The sequence below is a fragment of the Spinacia oleracea genome, chromosome 6 (assembly GCF_020520425.1).
Source record: "Spinacia oleracea cultivar Varoflay chromosome 6, BTI_SOV_V1, whole genome shotgun sequence".
In the NCBI taxonomy this organism is placed as follows: domain Eukaryota; kingdom Viridiplantae; phylum Streptophyta; class Magnoliopsida; order Caryophyllales; family Amaranthaceae; genus Spinacia; species Spinacia oleracea.
In genome coordinates, this window is record NC_079492.1 from 113,537,083 (window position 1) to 113,552,320 (window position 15,238).

Genomic DNA, 15,238 nt, shown 5'->3' on the forward strand with positions numbered 1-15,238 from the left:
TTCATTAAACACGCCACCAGGGAAGGTTTTAAGCTTAAGCACAAAATCATCAATCTTAAAATAATTTGACAAGGTAAAGTGGGTGCACCAAATCTTCTCCATTGTTGGACACAGTACTTGACTCGACACCTAATCCACAAATACCATTTATACTATGTTGGTTATGGTATTAGGCCACTACTCCATTTCACTCTCCTACGTATATATACTTGAGACCTCTCCCCATACTTCCAACAGACAGCCTTCAAAAGCTTCCCTCTAGCAAAAGGCATAGCAAAAGAAGTAAGATGGAATTGCACAGCACACATTGTAGCCTTTTCCTTAGACTATTCTTAATGTTAGCGTTTACAGCTTGTTTAGCAAACGGAGAGATCCACCATCATCAGTTTGTTGTAAGTTCCTTTCCTACAGTCTTACTTACATGCAGTTTAACATTCATGCATGAAATTGCAGTACATCAACTTTTCTTTCTTGTTTTATTAACTTTATTTTGGGTTAAATGACACAGATTCAACCAACGGCGGTGAATAGACTTTGCCAAACCCAACAGGTTATGACAGTGAATGGTCAGTTTCCAGGGCCAACCCTACAAGTACACAATGGAGACACCCTAGTTATCAAAGTCACAAATGCTGGCAAATACGATATCAGTCTCCACTGGTAAGTATTAACTACACGTCTACCCCCATAATACTTCTTGAGATAGGTCACTAGGCCATAACTCTCATTAACCTAACATGTTTCGGAACTTTCACTCAGGCATGGGGTCCGTCAAATGAGAAACCCATGGGCAGATGGACCCGAGTATGTAACACAGTGCCCGATTAAACCCGGAGGCACCTACACGTATCGATTCACCATTGAGAACCAAGAGGGGACTTTATGGTGGCATGCTCACAGCAAATGGCTAAGAGCTACTGTATATGGGGCTCTAATCATATATCCCAAGCCGGGATCTTCATATCCCTTCCTAAAACCCACAAGAGAATTTCCTCTTCTTCTAGGTAAAGCAAAGTGAACAAACCCTGATAATAATAATTAAAGTATAATAATGATGAAGATGACTCTAAAAACTAGTGATTTACAGGGGAATGGTGGAATAGAGACCCAATGCAGGTCCTTCGACAAGCTATGATAACAGGAGCAGCTCCGAATATATCAGATGCATATACAATCAATGCTCAACCTGGTGATCTATATGCATGCTCCAACAAAGGTTTTGTTTCAACTACTAATCCTCATATCTGCCAGTCTGCTCCATTCAGATGATGACTAATGTTATGTGCAGTATTAGGGTTTAGGTAGTGTTAAAGCTAATAAAAATGCATAAAGAATGCCAAAAGATTTAGGCTGTATGACTTATATGGCCTAAATCAGCAGGAGTTTTTATTGAAATAGGGGCAATTAAGCCCTGGAAAAAACCCGCAGAGCAGCTCTTACTTGGCATCTTACAACTATGCATTATCAATAATAATCACCACCCTCAATAGTCAAGTTCGTGATAAATGGCACATCCACCAGGATTTTTAACACCAGGAGACATGATAAGTAACTGCACCAGTGTACCCTAGAAAAGAAAGCACAGTACTAGAAAAGAACATAGAGAAAATAAGAAAGGATGTTTGCAACTGATCAAGCATCTCATACCTCCAATTAAAATAGTATAATTACTGCTTTAATTTGTGCAGACACCACAATATTCCCTGTCGAAGCTGGTGAGACGATTCTTCTTCGAATCATCAATGCTGCACTCAATCAACAGCTCTTTTTTGCAATTGCCAACCACCAAATGACAGTTGTTGAGGCGGATGCAGTATACACGAAGCCTTTCACCACTAATGTTGTGATGATTGGCCCAGGTCAAACCACCAATGTCCTAGTCACCGCTAATCAACCACCAAGTCGCTACTATATGGCAGCTACAGCTTACGCCAGTGCTCCTGGGGTTGCCTTTGACAACACCACCACAACTGCAATCCTTGAATACAAGGCTGCTGCTTGCAAATCCAAAAATGGGAGTCCTATAAGACCCATTCTCCCACAACTACCAGCCTGGAATGACACAAACACCGCAAATGCATTCACAGCTCAATTTAGGGGTCTTTCTAAGGGGAAAGTCCCACTTGAGATTCATGAAAACCTATTTTTCACAATCAACCTCGGGCAGATCAACTGTTCACGTCCAAGTTTCCGTTGTCAAGGCCCCAACAACACCAGGTTCACTGCTAGCATGAACAACGTATCTTTTGTATTCCCTAAAGGAACTTCCATACTGCAGGCCCTGTACCAAAATACTCCAGGTGTCTTCACAACAGACTTTCCCCCAGTGCCCCCGTTGCAATTTGATTACACAGGCAACGTAAGCCGAGGGCTCTGGACACCTTTACGCGGGACTAAACTATACAAGTTGAAGTTTGGTTCTCATGTGCAAATTGTTTTACAGAACACTAATATCTTCACAGTTGAAGACCATCCAATGCATCTCCATGGTTACCATTTCTTCGTCGTTGGCACTGGCAAAGGTAACTTTGACCCAACAAGAGATCCCGCCAACTTTAATTTGGTTGATCCACCAGTAAGGAACACAATTGGAACAACACCTGGTGGATGGGTAGCCATCCGATTTGTGGCTGATAACCCAGGTAACACAGACACAACTTAGTCATATCTTACGCATTCTTTTAAGCTTTTGACAATTCAACACTACTTCGCATAATACCGTTAGAAGTTACTGATGCTAAGATTCTTCTTCCTTCTCAACTGTCTGAACAGGGGTCTGGCTAATGCACTGTCACCTTGATGTTCACATTGGCTGGGGTTTGGCTATGGCCTTCTTAGTTGAGAACGGTGTCGGTAAACTAAATTCCATAGAGGCTCCTCCACCACAGCTTCCTCAATGTTGACAACAGCAAAAGCTTCAAGCTCACTTTTACCTTAACAGGTGAACAGCCTAACTGCCTAAGAGACATTATTCATCCAATATCAATGTACCCAGATTCCGTATTGTCACTTTGTTATTCAAGGCTGTTGGACAAGGTAAAAGGCAAGCTCCATTCAAAAGATGATCATGTTGGTGTGTTTTTTTTATTGTAATGTAAACAAGTCTGTTCATATCAATTTAATATAGCGGCAACAATTTGCCTATATATATTGTAATTACAATCCATCTTTGTTGTTCAAAGTCTAGATACCATTTTAAGGAAACTCAAAGATATGTCGAAAACCAACTAAAAACATCAAACAAAAACTCTCAGGAACAAGATACTTCATTTCTAACGATGCTAAAATACAAGTTAACATCAAGACTTACAAATTTATGCACAGCATGCCTCATAGTTAATCAAGCAACAAACTTCAAACAACGAGTATCATTGTGTATTTTCTGGCACCGGATACAGCAAAACCGCACGCCACACCTAACACACGTATAATTGGCAGTAAATCCACAAACCGTGCAGAAATGACGGCGTGAGGTTACACTTGGAGGTCCAACAGCTGCCCTCAAATAATTTGGTACGTGAGGGGGAAATGCCTCCAAATTCGCCTGTTTCCACCATCAAAGACCAGAATTTGCTAAGCACAATTGTGTAAAGTAACCTATAAAGCAAATTACAAGATATTTTAGCTACTTCTCCAGTCGCTCACCTCATGAACTAGCTCCAGAAATGTTCTGGGAGTTTTCCTCGCATTTTCTCGTGCTTTCCCTTGACGAGTTTTCCGCTTCATACTCAACGACTGTTTCTTCTGTATGTATGCTGACAAAACACAGAGTTTCTCACTTTCATATATACTAAATTAAATCAAACATTATAGTGTATAATTATCATACATTCATTAACCTAATCTCTTAATTTACAGCTTGCAACACAAATAAGAACAGTAAAATTCAATTAATCGGTATTTAGCAACTCCAATTCAACCTAAAATTTCACAAATTCTACAGTAAAACCTACCTTCTTCATCATCATCAAGCGAAGCTTCATCATCGTCGTTGATTTCGACTGTTTCTACTCCGCCATTATCGTTTTCCAGAGCTTCAAGCCTAGCTAATGCCGCCTGTTAAAACAACAAAGTTCGTTATTTCAGAAGTGATTTACTCCGAAAAGAGAGATAGAGGGGGGAGACAGGGAGAGAGAGAGGTGAGACCTGAGTTCGATTGTCGGAGCTAGCAAGAGCGGCCACCATTTTAGTGGCGACCTTACGAGATCTTGTTGACGTCCGCCGGAACGCGACGGAGGCATCGTCCTCCATTGTCGGAAAATTAACAGCTTTTTGATCGAGTTTCTTTGGCAAATCTTTCGAATTGACTGGGGGGGATAATAGGCTCAATTTCAGAAATTCAGTGAGTGATAAATCCCAAATTTGTCACCATCCAGTTTCACCGCCCAAATAATGAGGTTTGTTATTAGCTATGCTGGGGTTTCGCATTGAGCTTCGCTTATTCCTTAGGGACAATGATAGTGCGAAATATGGTTTATACACCCGGGTGCACAATAATCACTATGCACCCTATTTTTAAAATAACATATAGTTCAAATGCAAAGAATATATCATTCATATCCATAGAACATATGCTAAATGAACATATAGTTCAAATTCATAGTACATATGTTGCAAATATTTCATTTACATATATACATTGAAATCATTCTTCATGTTCTTTAGATACTTAACAAATGTTCTTCAGGGTGCACCATGAGCACTGTGCACCCGGGTGTATAATCCAAATTGTGATGATCGAGTAAGGGTTGGTAACCCCTTTTAATATTAAATTTTGATTGGTTACAAATGCATTGAAACTTTACATATAACACTCTCTCTTCAATTAATTATGTTTATATATTATTTTATGTTATATGTATCTTAGGGGTTGTCAACCCTTAGGGTCAACCAAATATTTTCCATTCTTTAGGGCCACAGTCAAAAATATCCAATAAACTCAGGCCATATTCCACATCGGTTATGTTTTTTTTTTTTAGTGAGTCACAAAGGCAGAGAAAGTAAAGTAGTAGTGGTTGGCTTTTGAGAGGGTTTCTAAACAGCAGATGGCTTGTTAGTTGTTATCAAATTAGACAAAGTCATTAAATACAATATTTTTTTAGTACCAACGAAGAGTATGTCAGTACCAATAACATAAGTGTCTCTTATTGGTACTAATTAGCAGCGTATTGGTAGACCAATAACACACTAATTATTACCGATATCAAATCAATCAATAACAAGTCACTTGCGTCCATTTTGGACACAAGTCACTTTGGATATAGACTTCCTCAACTCTTGATGCCTTGAGGGTGGTGTACCGTAAATGTAGTTATAGTCGTGAAGGTGTCGATAAGATATACGGAGTAACGTGTTTCACTAACTATTTGTTAGCTATCTTCGTGGATAGAAGATAATAAAGCTTTATTGATTTTGAGCAATATAAATTACATAATACAACTATACTTCGTAGATAATTTATACAATACTCTCAAAACACATTTGTAAAAATATCTAGACCCTCATGTTGAGTTGTTCGAATGAAACTTAACCGATTCAAGGAAATACTCTAAACACTATTCATTACCACTAATAAGGATGGTGTTAGGTGAGAAGCTTATAGAGATTAAAAATCAAGTTTAGCCATGACCGCATGAAATTGCATTACTACGAAGATCTTATATACTAGTTGTAGACACCAAATTTTCCTAAAGTCTGATGACGACACCACCAATAGATGTGGGCGATTGATCTCTAAGCACAAGCGACCGGTTGCAAAGGACATAATTCAATTCAATTCCGATCTTTCGTTCAAAACTCAAGTACAAAATCCAAATCAAACACAATTCCAATTCAAACCACATCCTAACTCCAAAATTCAAATTATGTTTCCTAATTCAAAGCTCCACAAATTCAATCCCAAGTTCGATTTCCAATCTGATCTTCCAATACAAAGATGCACTTCTCGGGCCCAAATCCTAATCTCGAACCCCAATTGAAGTTCAAACACATTTCCAAGGTTAATTTGCAAAATCTGATGCCATAACTGAACTACGAGGCACGATTCCACTCAAAATCATATAAATACTTGTGAAAACGAGAGTCGGTCCCAAACTCGAACAAACCCTGGCCCCGGTTTCGAAACCCGAGCAAAAAGCAATTTCGTGAACCTTTTTTGAACTTGTGATACACTTCTCCTAAAAATGTCACTTTCAAGTCGCAAATATTTTATTTCCTTGCCAACCAAGCAAGGACACAAAGCATCAAGCAAACAATGAAAAACATGCTTCACGACCGAACCTAAACCAGACAGTTTTGTGTCGAGAAGCGTGCAGCCCTATCCCAGGCGCACCAAGGCACTTGCACCAGGTGCACATGCCACCACCTCCTCACACCTTATAATTAAACACTATAAATATCCCCCTTTTCCCACTTCAAATGAGAGGGCAAGACACAAAAACACATCAGCAAAGCCCTACCCATTTCCAAACACAAAACTCTTCAAAATTGAATCTTCAAAGCTCTTCAAAATTCAATCTTCCAAACTCTTCAGAATTCAATCATACAAACCCTTCGAGATTCAGGCTCATTATTTTAATATCCTAAGAAATTTAGGAGTCCAAGCTTGGAGATTAATCAACACCTAATTCTAGGTAAATTTCCGGGACTCTTCCACATCTACACTTCTACCTTTCATTGCATTTCACTTTTTTGCTTACTTTGTTCAATTCCAGGGGTGTTCATGATGAGTTCATAACTCACATGAACTAGGAAAATATGCAATCTTAAGAGTAATATTTGGATGGACTTCACCTTTGAAGTTCCCTTCAAATGATCTTCCATACTCTTCTTACGATTTCAAGTTACAATTTTTCAAAAACCCTTTTCAAAAACAAAATTAGTAAAAAAGAATTCACTCTTGAGAACTCTCTTTTACAACAATCATCATACAATTTCAATTCCAAAATACAATTTTTCATAAGTTCAAGGATGTTTGAAGATGTGCAAACCCATCTTCAAACTAGAACTCATGAACTTCAAGTTTCATGTTCAACTTTCAAAATGTTCAAGGATGTTTAAATGAGAGAAACCTCTCTTTAAACTGGAATTTTTCAACATTTGGAGCATATTAAAGTTAGAGTTTTTCATGCTTGAATCAACTCTTCTTTAAATCCCTAAGCCTCATATTTCAAGTTCTAATTTCAAGTTCAATTTACAAGTTCAAGTACAAAATTAATGGTACTTTTTAGTGAGAAATCTCACTTTAAAGTTAGATTCATACAAATTTTGATAGCATTCAAGGGAAAACATGTCATGCTTGAACATTATTTTTCCCTTTGAATTTCTAGTCTCCAAACTTGCACTTTTCAATTACTTTTGCAATCTAGATTGTTTGTGCTTTAACTTTCTTATTTAAGCTCTTATTTCAATTCTTGCACCCTTTACAATTAATTTTGGTTGCACCTAGTCCTTCTAGATGGTGTATAATTTTCTTTATGCACCTTTACACTACTCTTGTGGTGGTTTCTTACTTGCTTTCATCACCTTCCCATGCTAATACAAGGCCATAAAAACAAGATCGCGCTTAACAAGATAGTTTTTGGACAAACCGGCCTAGGTTCCTATTAATTTGATTAAAGCGAAGCGATCACCATATTCTAGAAATACAATGTTCTAAACATGCATGCTCACCTGTCAAAGTAGTATCACGCTAGGATTTTCTACATGAAAACGATATTTGTATTGAATATTTCCATGGTAAAATAAATTTAAATAAGTGTCTCATTCCCAAATCTGAATCTCTATTCGGTTTCGATTCTATTGTCTTATCCAAAGAGTCATGGTCTTTTCAAACCGAATCTTATATATGTGGTGCCTAATCCTTTCGAAATTCAATGTTCGATGCCGTAGGGGCACCCATTTTTATTGAATTTCGATTTTCAAATGTTCAAAAACCGATTAACGTCACTAAACATGATTCTTGTATTTGGCTCCCCTTTGAAGGTGGGATTGTAAAAAATCAAGTCAACTATTGTCAATCATGTTAGGTTATGATTCATATGACAAACCATAAATCATGCGGAAAAACCATAAATCCAGGAAAGCATATTATTTACACATAATCATTTAGCATAGTTTAGATGCATACACTTTGTTGCGTGCCCTCCCTAGCTGCGCCCGAACCGAACAAGAACAAGTCTTTAGGACTCCAAGTGTCGTCCCTCCGTAGATAGTCCACAGCACGTCCGGATCCGCCTTAAGCTTGACCAACTAGGTTCGCCCTTAAGGTACTTAGAAATTTCGGCTATTGTAGGCAATTATATGACTGAATTTTTGCTCTCAAAAATCACTTTGAATACTTGAATACTTGATATAAATTATGAGCCCTTAACTCATATTTATAGACCATGGAATAAGTAATCGAATCCTACTAGGATACAAATTAATTAAATTAGAATCCTAGTAGAATTCTTATTTAATTAATTTATCTTTTAGGATTAGGAATTTTAATCATTAAACAAATCCTATACTCTTTAGGTTTCGTATGTGAACACAAACTCTACACGAGCATGACCCGCAAGCGTGTAGGCCATGCCCGCGCACAGCCCACACGGCCGCTCGGCCCACGCGAACTACAAGCCCACGCAAGCTGCAGCAATGCTCGCAGCCCATTGCTGCGCGCGCTGCCATGGCCTGCTAGGCCTGGCCTTGCGCTGGGCCTGGCGTGGCCTTGGTTGTTCGTGTGGCGCGCTTGGCTTTCTGGGCGATGGCCTGGCTTTGTGCTGGGCCCTCGTCCGGCAGGCCTCGTCCGATGCTTATTCATACAATACGCTTCAGATTAAATTCCCGGTTCCGGAATTCATTTCCGATACGAACAATATTTAATATTTCCGATTCCGGAATTAATTTCCGTTTCGAACAAATATTTAATATTTCCGTTTCCGGAATTATTTTCCGATTCCGATAATATTTCCGATTCTGACAATATTTCCGTTTCCGGCAATATTTCCGATTCCGGCAATATTTCCATTTCCGATAATATTTTCCGATACGTACCATGTTTCCGTTTCCGGCAACATCTACGACTTGGATAATATTTATATTTCCGATACGATCCATATTTCCGTTTCCGACAATATCATCGTTTCCGGAGTATTCATTTCTTGCCTGTGACGATCTCAGCTCCCACTGAAACCAAGATCCGTCGATTCTGAATATCCATAGATGGAGTATTTAATGTCATTAAATACTTGATCCGTTTACGTACTATTTGTGTGACCCTACGGGTTCAGTCAAGAGTAAGCTGTGGATTAATATCATTAATTCCACTTGAACTGAAGCGGCCTCTAGCTAGGCATTCAGCTCACTTGATCTCACTGAATTATTAACTTGTTAATTAATACTGAACCGCACTTATTAGACTTAACATAGAATGCATACTTGGACCAAGGGCATTATTTCCTTCAGTCTCCCACTTGTCCTTAGGGACAAGTGTGCATTTCCTAATTCCTTTGTCGCTCGATGCTTTCTCTTGAACATAAGGTAAGAGTTGTCATCCTTATTATGTCCAGAGGTGTTCCTCGGTTTCAGAGTTCAACTGATCAAATAAACAGATAATCATAGCCTATGATTCATCCGAGCACGGCCATGCATTTCACAGTTTCTAGCTCTCCGAGTGGCCTTGTACAACTTTTAAGCATCTCATCCCGATTTATGGAAGGACAATCCCAATCTTGCGATCTTGAGATTAGACTTCGTTTGATAGGTGATTACCTGAGCGTTGCCTTTATAGCCTCCTTTTACGGTGCGACGGTTGGTCAACGTCAAAGCAACCAGTTCTCAAACAAGTAATCTCAAATCACTCAGGTATTGAGGATTTAGTGTCTAATAATTTTAATGAAATTTACTTATGACAGATTTTCATCTCTTACAGTAAAGTTTCATAGGTCTTGTCCGATACTAGTCTTCCCAAAGTAAGTATCTATGCAAATGATTATGACATTGCCATGTCCACATAGTTCAAGAAACAGAACTACTAGTCATCTTGCATTCTAATCGTCTAACGTTTTCTATGCGTCCAATTTTATAGAAAACTCCGACTAGGGACCATTTTCAACCTTTGACATTCAAGTTCACTTGATAGACATTTCTTAGTCACAGGACTGGTCCTGACAGTCTATCTTGAATATATCGTCAAATTGAAGGGACTCATCATTTAATACTAAACCAAGATTAAATGGAATATGAAAATACATTTCATATATGATAAATGTTCAACCCCATTGTTTTACAGCCATGGGCCTCAAACCCATTTTTAAAACAGTTCATGGAATTCAAAGCTATGCTTGATTTCCAGTGCTACAACGTGAGTGTTGCTTCTCACTTGTTGCATAGGTTTAGTTATCACGCTTTGACAATCTTAACATCCTTTTCATCGAATGTTCTTCGAGATATGATGATAAGAACTTTTGAGTATGTTTATTTTGTGATCTAGTCTTTCTTGCTACATTAGTGGTTCTACGCATTTTTCAATGAAGAACCATTAAGTCAACAGACATGTGATCTTCTCAAGTTCAATGAAGAACTCATATAAACAACTCTATTTTATTGCTTCTTAGGCAATAATTACTTTTACTTCAACTGTATAGGTTGCTAGTGATGCTTTGTTTGGATCTACTTATCCAAGCAGTTCACAGATATGTGGAAGACTCTCCAACTATATCTTAGAACATAGAAATTATTATTTTAATTTCCCACGCAACAACACATGGTCTTCAATCCATGTTGCCATTTCAAAACACGATGCTCTTTAGCTCGTCCTTGTCAATGGTTAACTCCAAAGGGTCTTGCTTGATCCTTTGCCAGTGTTTATGCGTGTAGCATCAATATTTAGCATATCTTTATTTCCTTGAATCAAGAACTATTCCTATGTACCTTTTCAAGTACCATAAGTGTTCTTGGTCTCAATCTAGTTGATCTTCACTTAGATCAATAGAGATTGGTATATGTTCGTCATGCCTAAAGTCATACGATACGTTTTTGGCGATCCTCATATTATATTATATACATGATAAATTCTTTTGCAGAATAATTCCCAATTGAATTCTATTCATGTAACTTTAGCTCATTCAGTTACAGTAGATACTGAATCCAACTAAATTCTTTGACATATAATATAGGTGAAGAATCTCATTAGATTCTTTGATGTTTAACTTAGTAAATGCTTATACATAGTTCAAACATTCATTACTTAGATTTATTCATATGGATCGAATATCTCCAATGGAGTCTTTCGTGTTTGATTTAGTAAATGCCATTACTAAACAATATCATAAGATCTTTGTAAATAGATCTTAATACCCAGTATGTACTAAGTTTCGCCTTGGTCCATCATTGATGAATAATTTCAAACCTAAGTCATTAGCATTTGAATCTTATTTCACAATAGAGAGATATGTGTGATACACATAGGACCAAATAAGTTTTACGTACTCCCACTAAACTTCTTATATATCTATAAGAATCATGTATATTTTATGAAACTAAAATGCTTATTAGCTTCACTAAAATACAGTTCCAATTCCCAATTGCTTGCTTAAATCTGTACTTAGATTTTATAAGCTAGCTTTCCTTTTTCAAGCATTTATTTGGATCCACAAATCCTATGACATACCATGTACATAGTTTATTCCAACATTTGATTGAGGAATATGTTTTTGTTATCCAATTGCTATATGTACCAATATGCAATCATTGCTTGAATTATAGACTTGAGCATTACGATTATGCATGAGGTTTCAACACAATCCACACCGTGAATTTGCTTGTAACCTTTTAGCAACTAATCTAGCTTTGTGTTGTGAACACAATTTCATGTTTGATGGTTTTTATCCTTAAAACAAACTTGCAACCAATAGGTGTGAAACTATTCTTGCAAATCAACAAAATTTCAATTTTGTCATCAAAACATTGAGTACGTTTTATGGCCTCTAACCATTTAAAACATTTGAGTCTATATATGGCCTCTAACCATTTTAGGGAATCTGGGTTTCGTCATAGCTTTCTTACAAGTCACAAACTCATTAATCTACATGATAATAGTTTGACTGCAAGTTGTAGGTTTCTTCACTATCTAATAGAAGAATCGCATAGCTTCAGTGACCTGAACTCCATGATTCTTCACTATTTAATAGAAGAATCTCATAGTTTCAGTGACTTGAACTCTATGCCTACTTGGGTATAGAACATCAAACAATAGAATATCAATAGCCACTTGAAAGTCCTTTGAATATTCTTTTCTCCTTGAAGCACTTGTAAAGTCTTCTAAGAGATGTCTATTCTTTAAAGCCACTTCTAAAGTCCTTAAAGAATAAGTTCGAATTTTCTGAAGCACTTCAAAAAGCCTCCGGAATGTCCGTTTATGTTTGTTGTTCGCCTCAAAAACTTCCGAGGTCTATTTTCTCCCACTTGTCATTTTGGAAACGAATCTCCAAAAGGACATTATTTCGAGCAAACAAACATTATGTTCTCAAAAATTCGTGGTAGAAACAATACCCTTGTGTCTCATTTGAATAAATCACAATGAAACATATATATATATACTTGGGCCTTAGTTTGTCGAATGACAAACACTAAGCTCCCACTGAGTTTTGCAACTCTCTAGATATATTTTATGAAAAGTTATTCTGAAATTACTTTTCAATAGCTTTGACGAATTTGGTTTAGTTTGGTGGTAGTTGAGCATTTTGTTTTAGAAATTATAGGAAAAGTTTTTATGATCCATCATTGATCGAATCAAGTACTAATTGACTTCGATTATTCCAACTAAGATATGCCATATCTTATGGACCTAGATTGTGAAATTATAACAGACAATCATTGATGATCATATTTGGTCTCAAGTAATCATCAGCATGATCTAACCTAGATCTTTATGATTTCTTGCCAAGTGGATTTTATACTTCTGAATCTTTGAACTAGCCAAACAGATTCAACTTATATCACATTTGAGTAAATAAACCTATATTCACTCAAATCCATGTGAAATAATAAAGTCATAAAACCTTTCTTTAGCTTTGAACTCTATCGTCTAGGCGTTCTAACAATAGTTCATATTCTTTGTTACTTTCAACAAGTAAGACTAGCTTGTCTTAAGTTGATCTAGAAATCAACCAACTTTCAAAAGTCCATTAAAATAGAGCTTGTGAATGTTAACTTGTTGATATGGTCTAAGCAACAATGCCAAAGATTAGTGAAACTCAAATCAAGGGGTTGATTTGAACCTAGTAAAGTTCTTTAAAGAGTCGTTTGTTTTAATCAAGCATATTGACTCAACCCGTAATTGACCATTTCATTCAAATAAACAAACAAACATTGTTTTTGTTTTTCTTGAATGTGAGTCTTTCTATGTTTGAAAACAGAAATTTATGTATGCTGATTATGGAACAAAATAGCCATTAAGTTCCAGCCTTTGAAAGGACTTAAAACAACCTAGATGACCCTACAGCTAATGTAGCATTGCCATGCTTCATTTCCCACTTGTAGGCCATTAGTGTAGCCTAGCTTCCATTATTTGAGTTATTACCGAAGTAAGAACCTCAAGCGGTATATGATACCAAGGAAGTTTGATTCCTAGGTCACTTCTCTTTAAAAATAAACTTATAGGTAGAAACGGAATTGTAAATTCCTGTCATCTGTTCCTTTGTTTTCCTATTTCTTGTACCCTTTCTTATAGTCTTAAGAATTGAATTCTTTAGTGTTGACTTTTATACTTTGTTAGACATGTCCAATGTCACCAACAAGGTTCTTTACCATTTTAATTTATGTTGAATATTTTTTTTCAACTAGATGATCTTACTAGAAGCTTCTAAAGTTCTCTAAGCATCGATCTACTCGAATGTCTAGGGACTAGACTCATTCGAGAATTAAATGGAAAAAATATTTTAGGTTGTTAACCATTGGTAAAGCTGAGCGTTTAAACTCAATGCTTTATGATCTCAAAACTACATTGTATTTTGAATTCACAAGCACCAATTGGTTTGCCATTCGATTTTGATATTCGAAAACAACCATAAAAGTCGCTAAAAGAAACGTACATTTTAAATTGCTCATTTTCTCTCATTTCCGTGAATCGTTCTTGGATTCACTACCAATCGAGAAAATTTACTGTTACCTTTCTAAAAGGATTTACTGCAGTGCAAGATATTTAATTATAAACAATAATTAAAACATACATTGAAGCATGCAAAGTCTAAACATTTATGATGAGTAATAACTTGAAAATTAAAGCAATCATGCAATTTCAACAAGTTATTAGCATTTTATTCGAATTTATTGTTCCGGCAGGTGTGAATAAAATGATTCCAAGATCCTAAAATCATTGAAGAATTAAGCACAGTTTGTCGACTTAATCCTAAAACATCTTAGGTAAGCAAAAGCCTTTTGCTAATAGTCTAGAAACTATTCTTGGTTGATAGGTACGTCTAAGAACTTATTAGGTAAACCTATCGATTTTGCCACGACATAAAAGGACTCCTTACTTATATCGTTGAGTTTCACCAAAACTAACATGTACTCACAATTATTTACCTTGCCCCTTTAGGACCAATAAGTAACACCTCGCTGAGCGAAAACTACTACTAGATTGATGTAAAGGATATCCAAGCAAGTGTATATTTTGGCATGGCACCTTTTAACTCAATTTTTTTTTTTAGTTTGGAACTTAAGGCTCTTACTATGTTGGTTAGATTTTAAGTGAACTAAAATCCTTAATCATGCAACATAATCAAGCTTTGATCTCATGCATTTTAAGACATATTTAAAAGCAATAAATAACTTAAAACATGCATAAGATAAATGTGATCTAGTATGGCCCGACTTCATCTTGAAGCTTTAACTTCAAAGTCCGTCTTGAAAATCTCCGTGGGAGGCACCATTTTCTTCAAATAGGATAAGCTATAATTAAAACTAATTACAACTATTTGATGGTACGCAGACCATATTTGAATTGAAAAACAACTTTGGTACTTTAGACCAATTACATTCAAATTAATGGTACGCAGACCATATTTTCTATCCTATTTGGGCCAAACTAGTCACTTCATAACCTGCAAAACAGTACATATACAATATATATACCATTCACCCATTCATTATCATGAATGGCCCACATAGCTGGTTAGTAAAACACATTATGCATCACATAAACATTTGCAGCAATTAATCAAGGGCACCAATAATCTACAAATTATTCAGTCCT

At 36.6% G+C, this 15,238-nt stretch overlaps 2 protein-coding genes across 2 annotated transcripts; one reads left to right on the plus strand and one right to left on the minus strand.

Moving 5' to 3' along the window:
- The first annotated feature begins 243 nt into the window (after positions 1–243).
- LOC110785903 (laccase-3) lies at positions 244–3,181 on the plus strand. The gene is made up of 6 exons (XM_021990418.2): positions 244–392; positions 509–660; positions 760–1,004; positions 1,088–1,216; positions 1,689–2,642; positions 2,773–3,181. The coding sequence occupies exons 1-6, from the start codon at positions 288–290 to the stop codon at positions 2,901–2,903; spliced, it is 1,716 nt and encodes a 571-aa protein (XP_021846110.1). The 5' UTR covers positions 244–287; the 3' UTR covers positions 2,904–3,181.
- Positions 3,182–3,248: 67 nt separating this feature from the next.
- Positions 3,249–4,431, minus strand: LOC110785904 (SWR1 complex subunit 6). Its single transcript, XM_021990419.2, has 4 exons — positions 4,147–4,431; positions 3,954–4,056; positions 3,646–3,755; positions 3,249–3,544 (listed from the first exon to the last, which is right to left on the minus strand). The coding sequence occupies exons 1-4, from the start codon at positions 4,249–4,251 to the stop codon at positions 3,341–3,343; spliced, it is 522 nt and encodes a 173-aa protein (XP_021846111.1). The 5' UTR covers positions 4,252–4,431; the 3' UTR covers positions 3,249–3,340.
- Between the last annotated feature and the right edge of the window lie 10,807 nt (positions 4,432–15,238).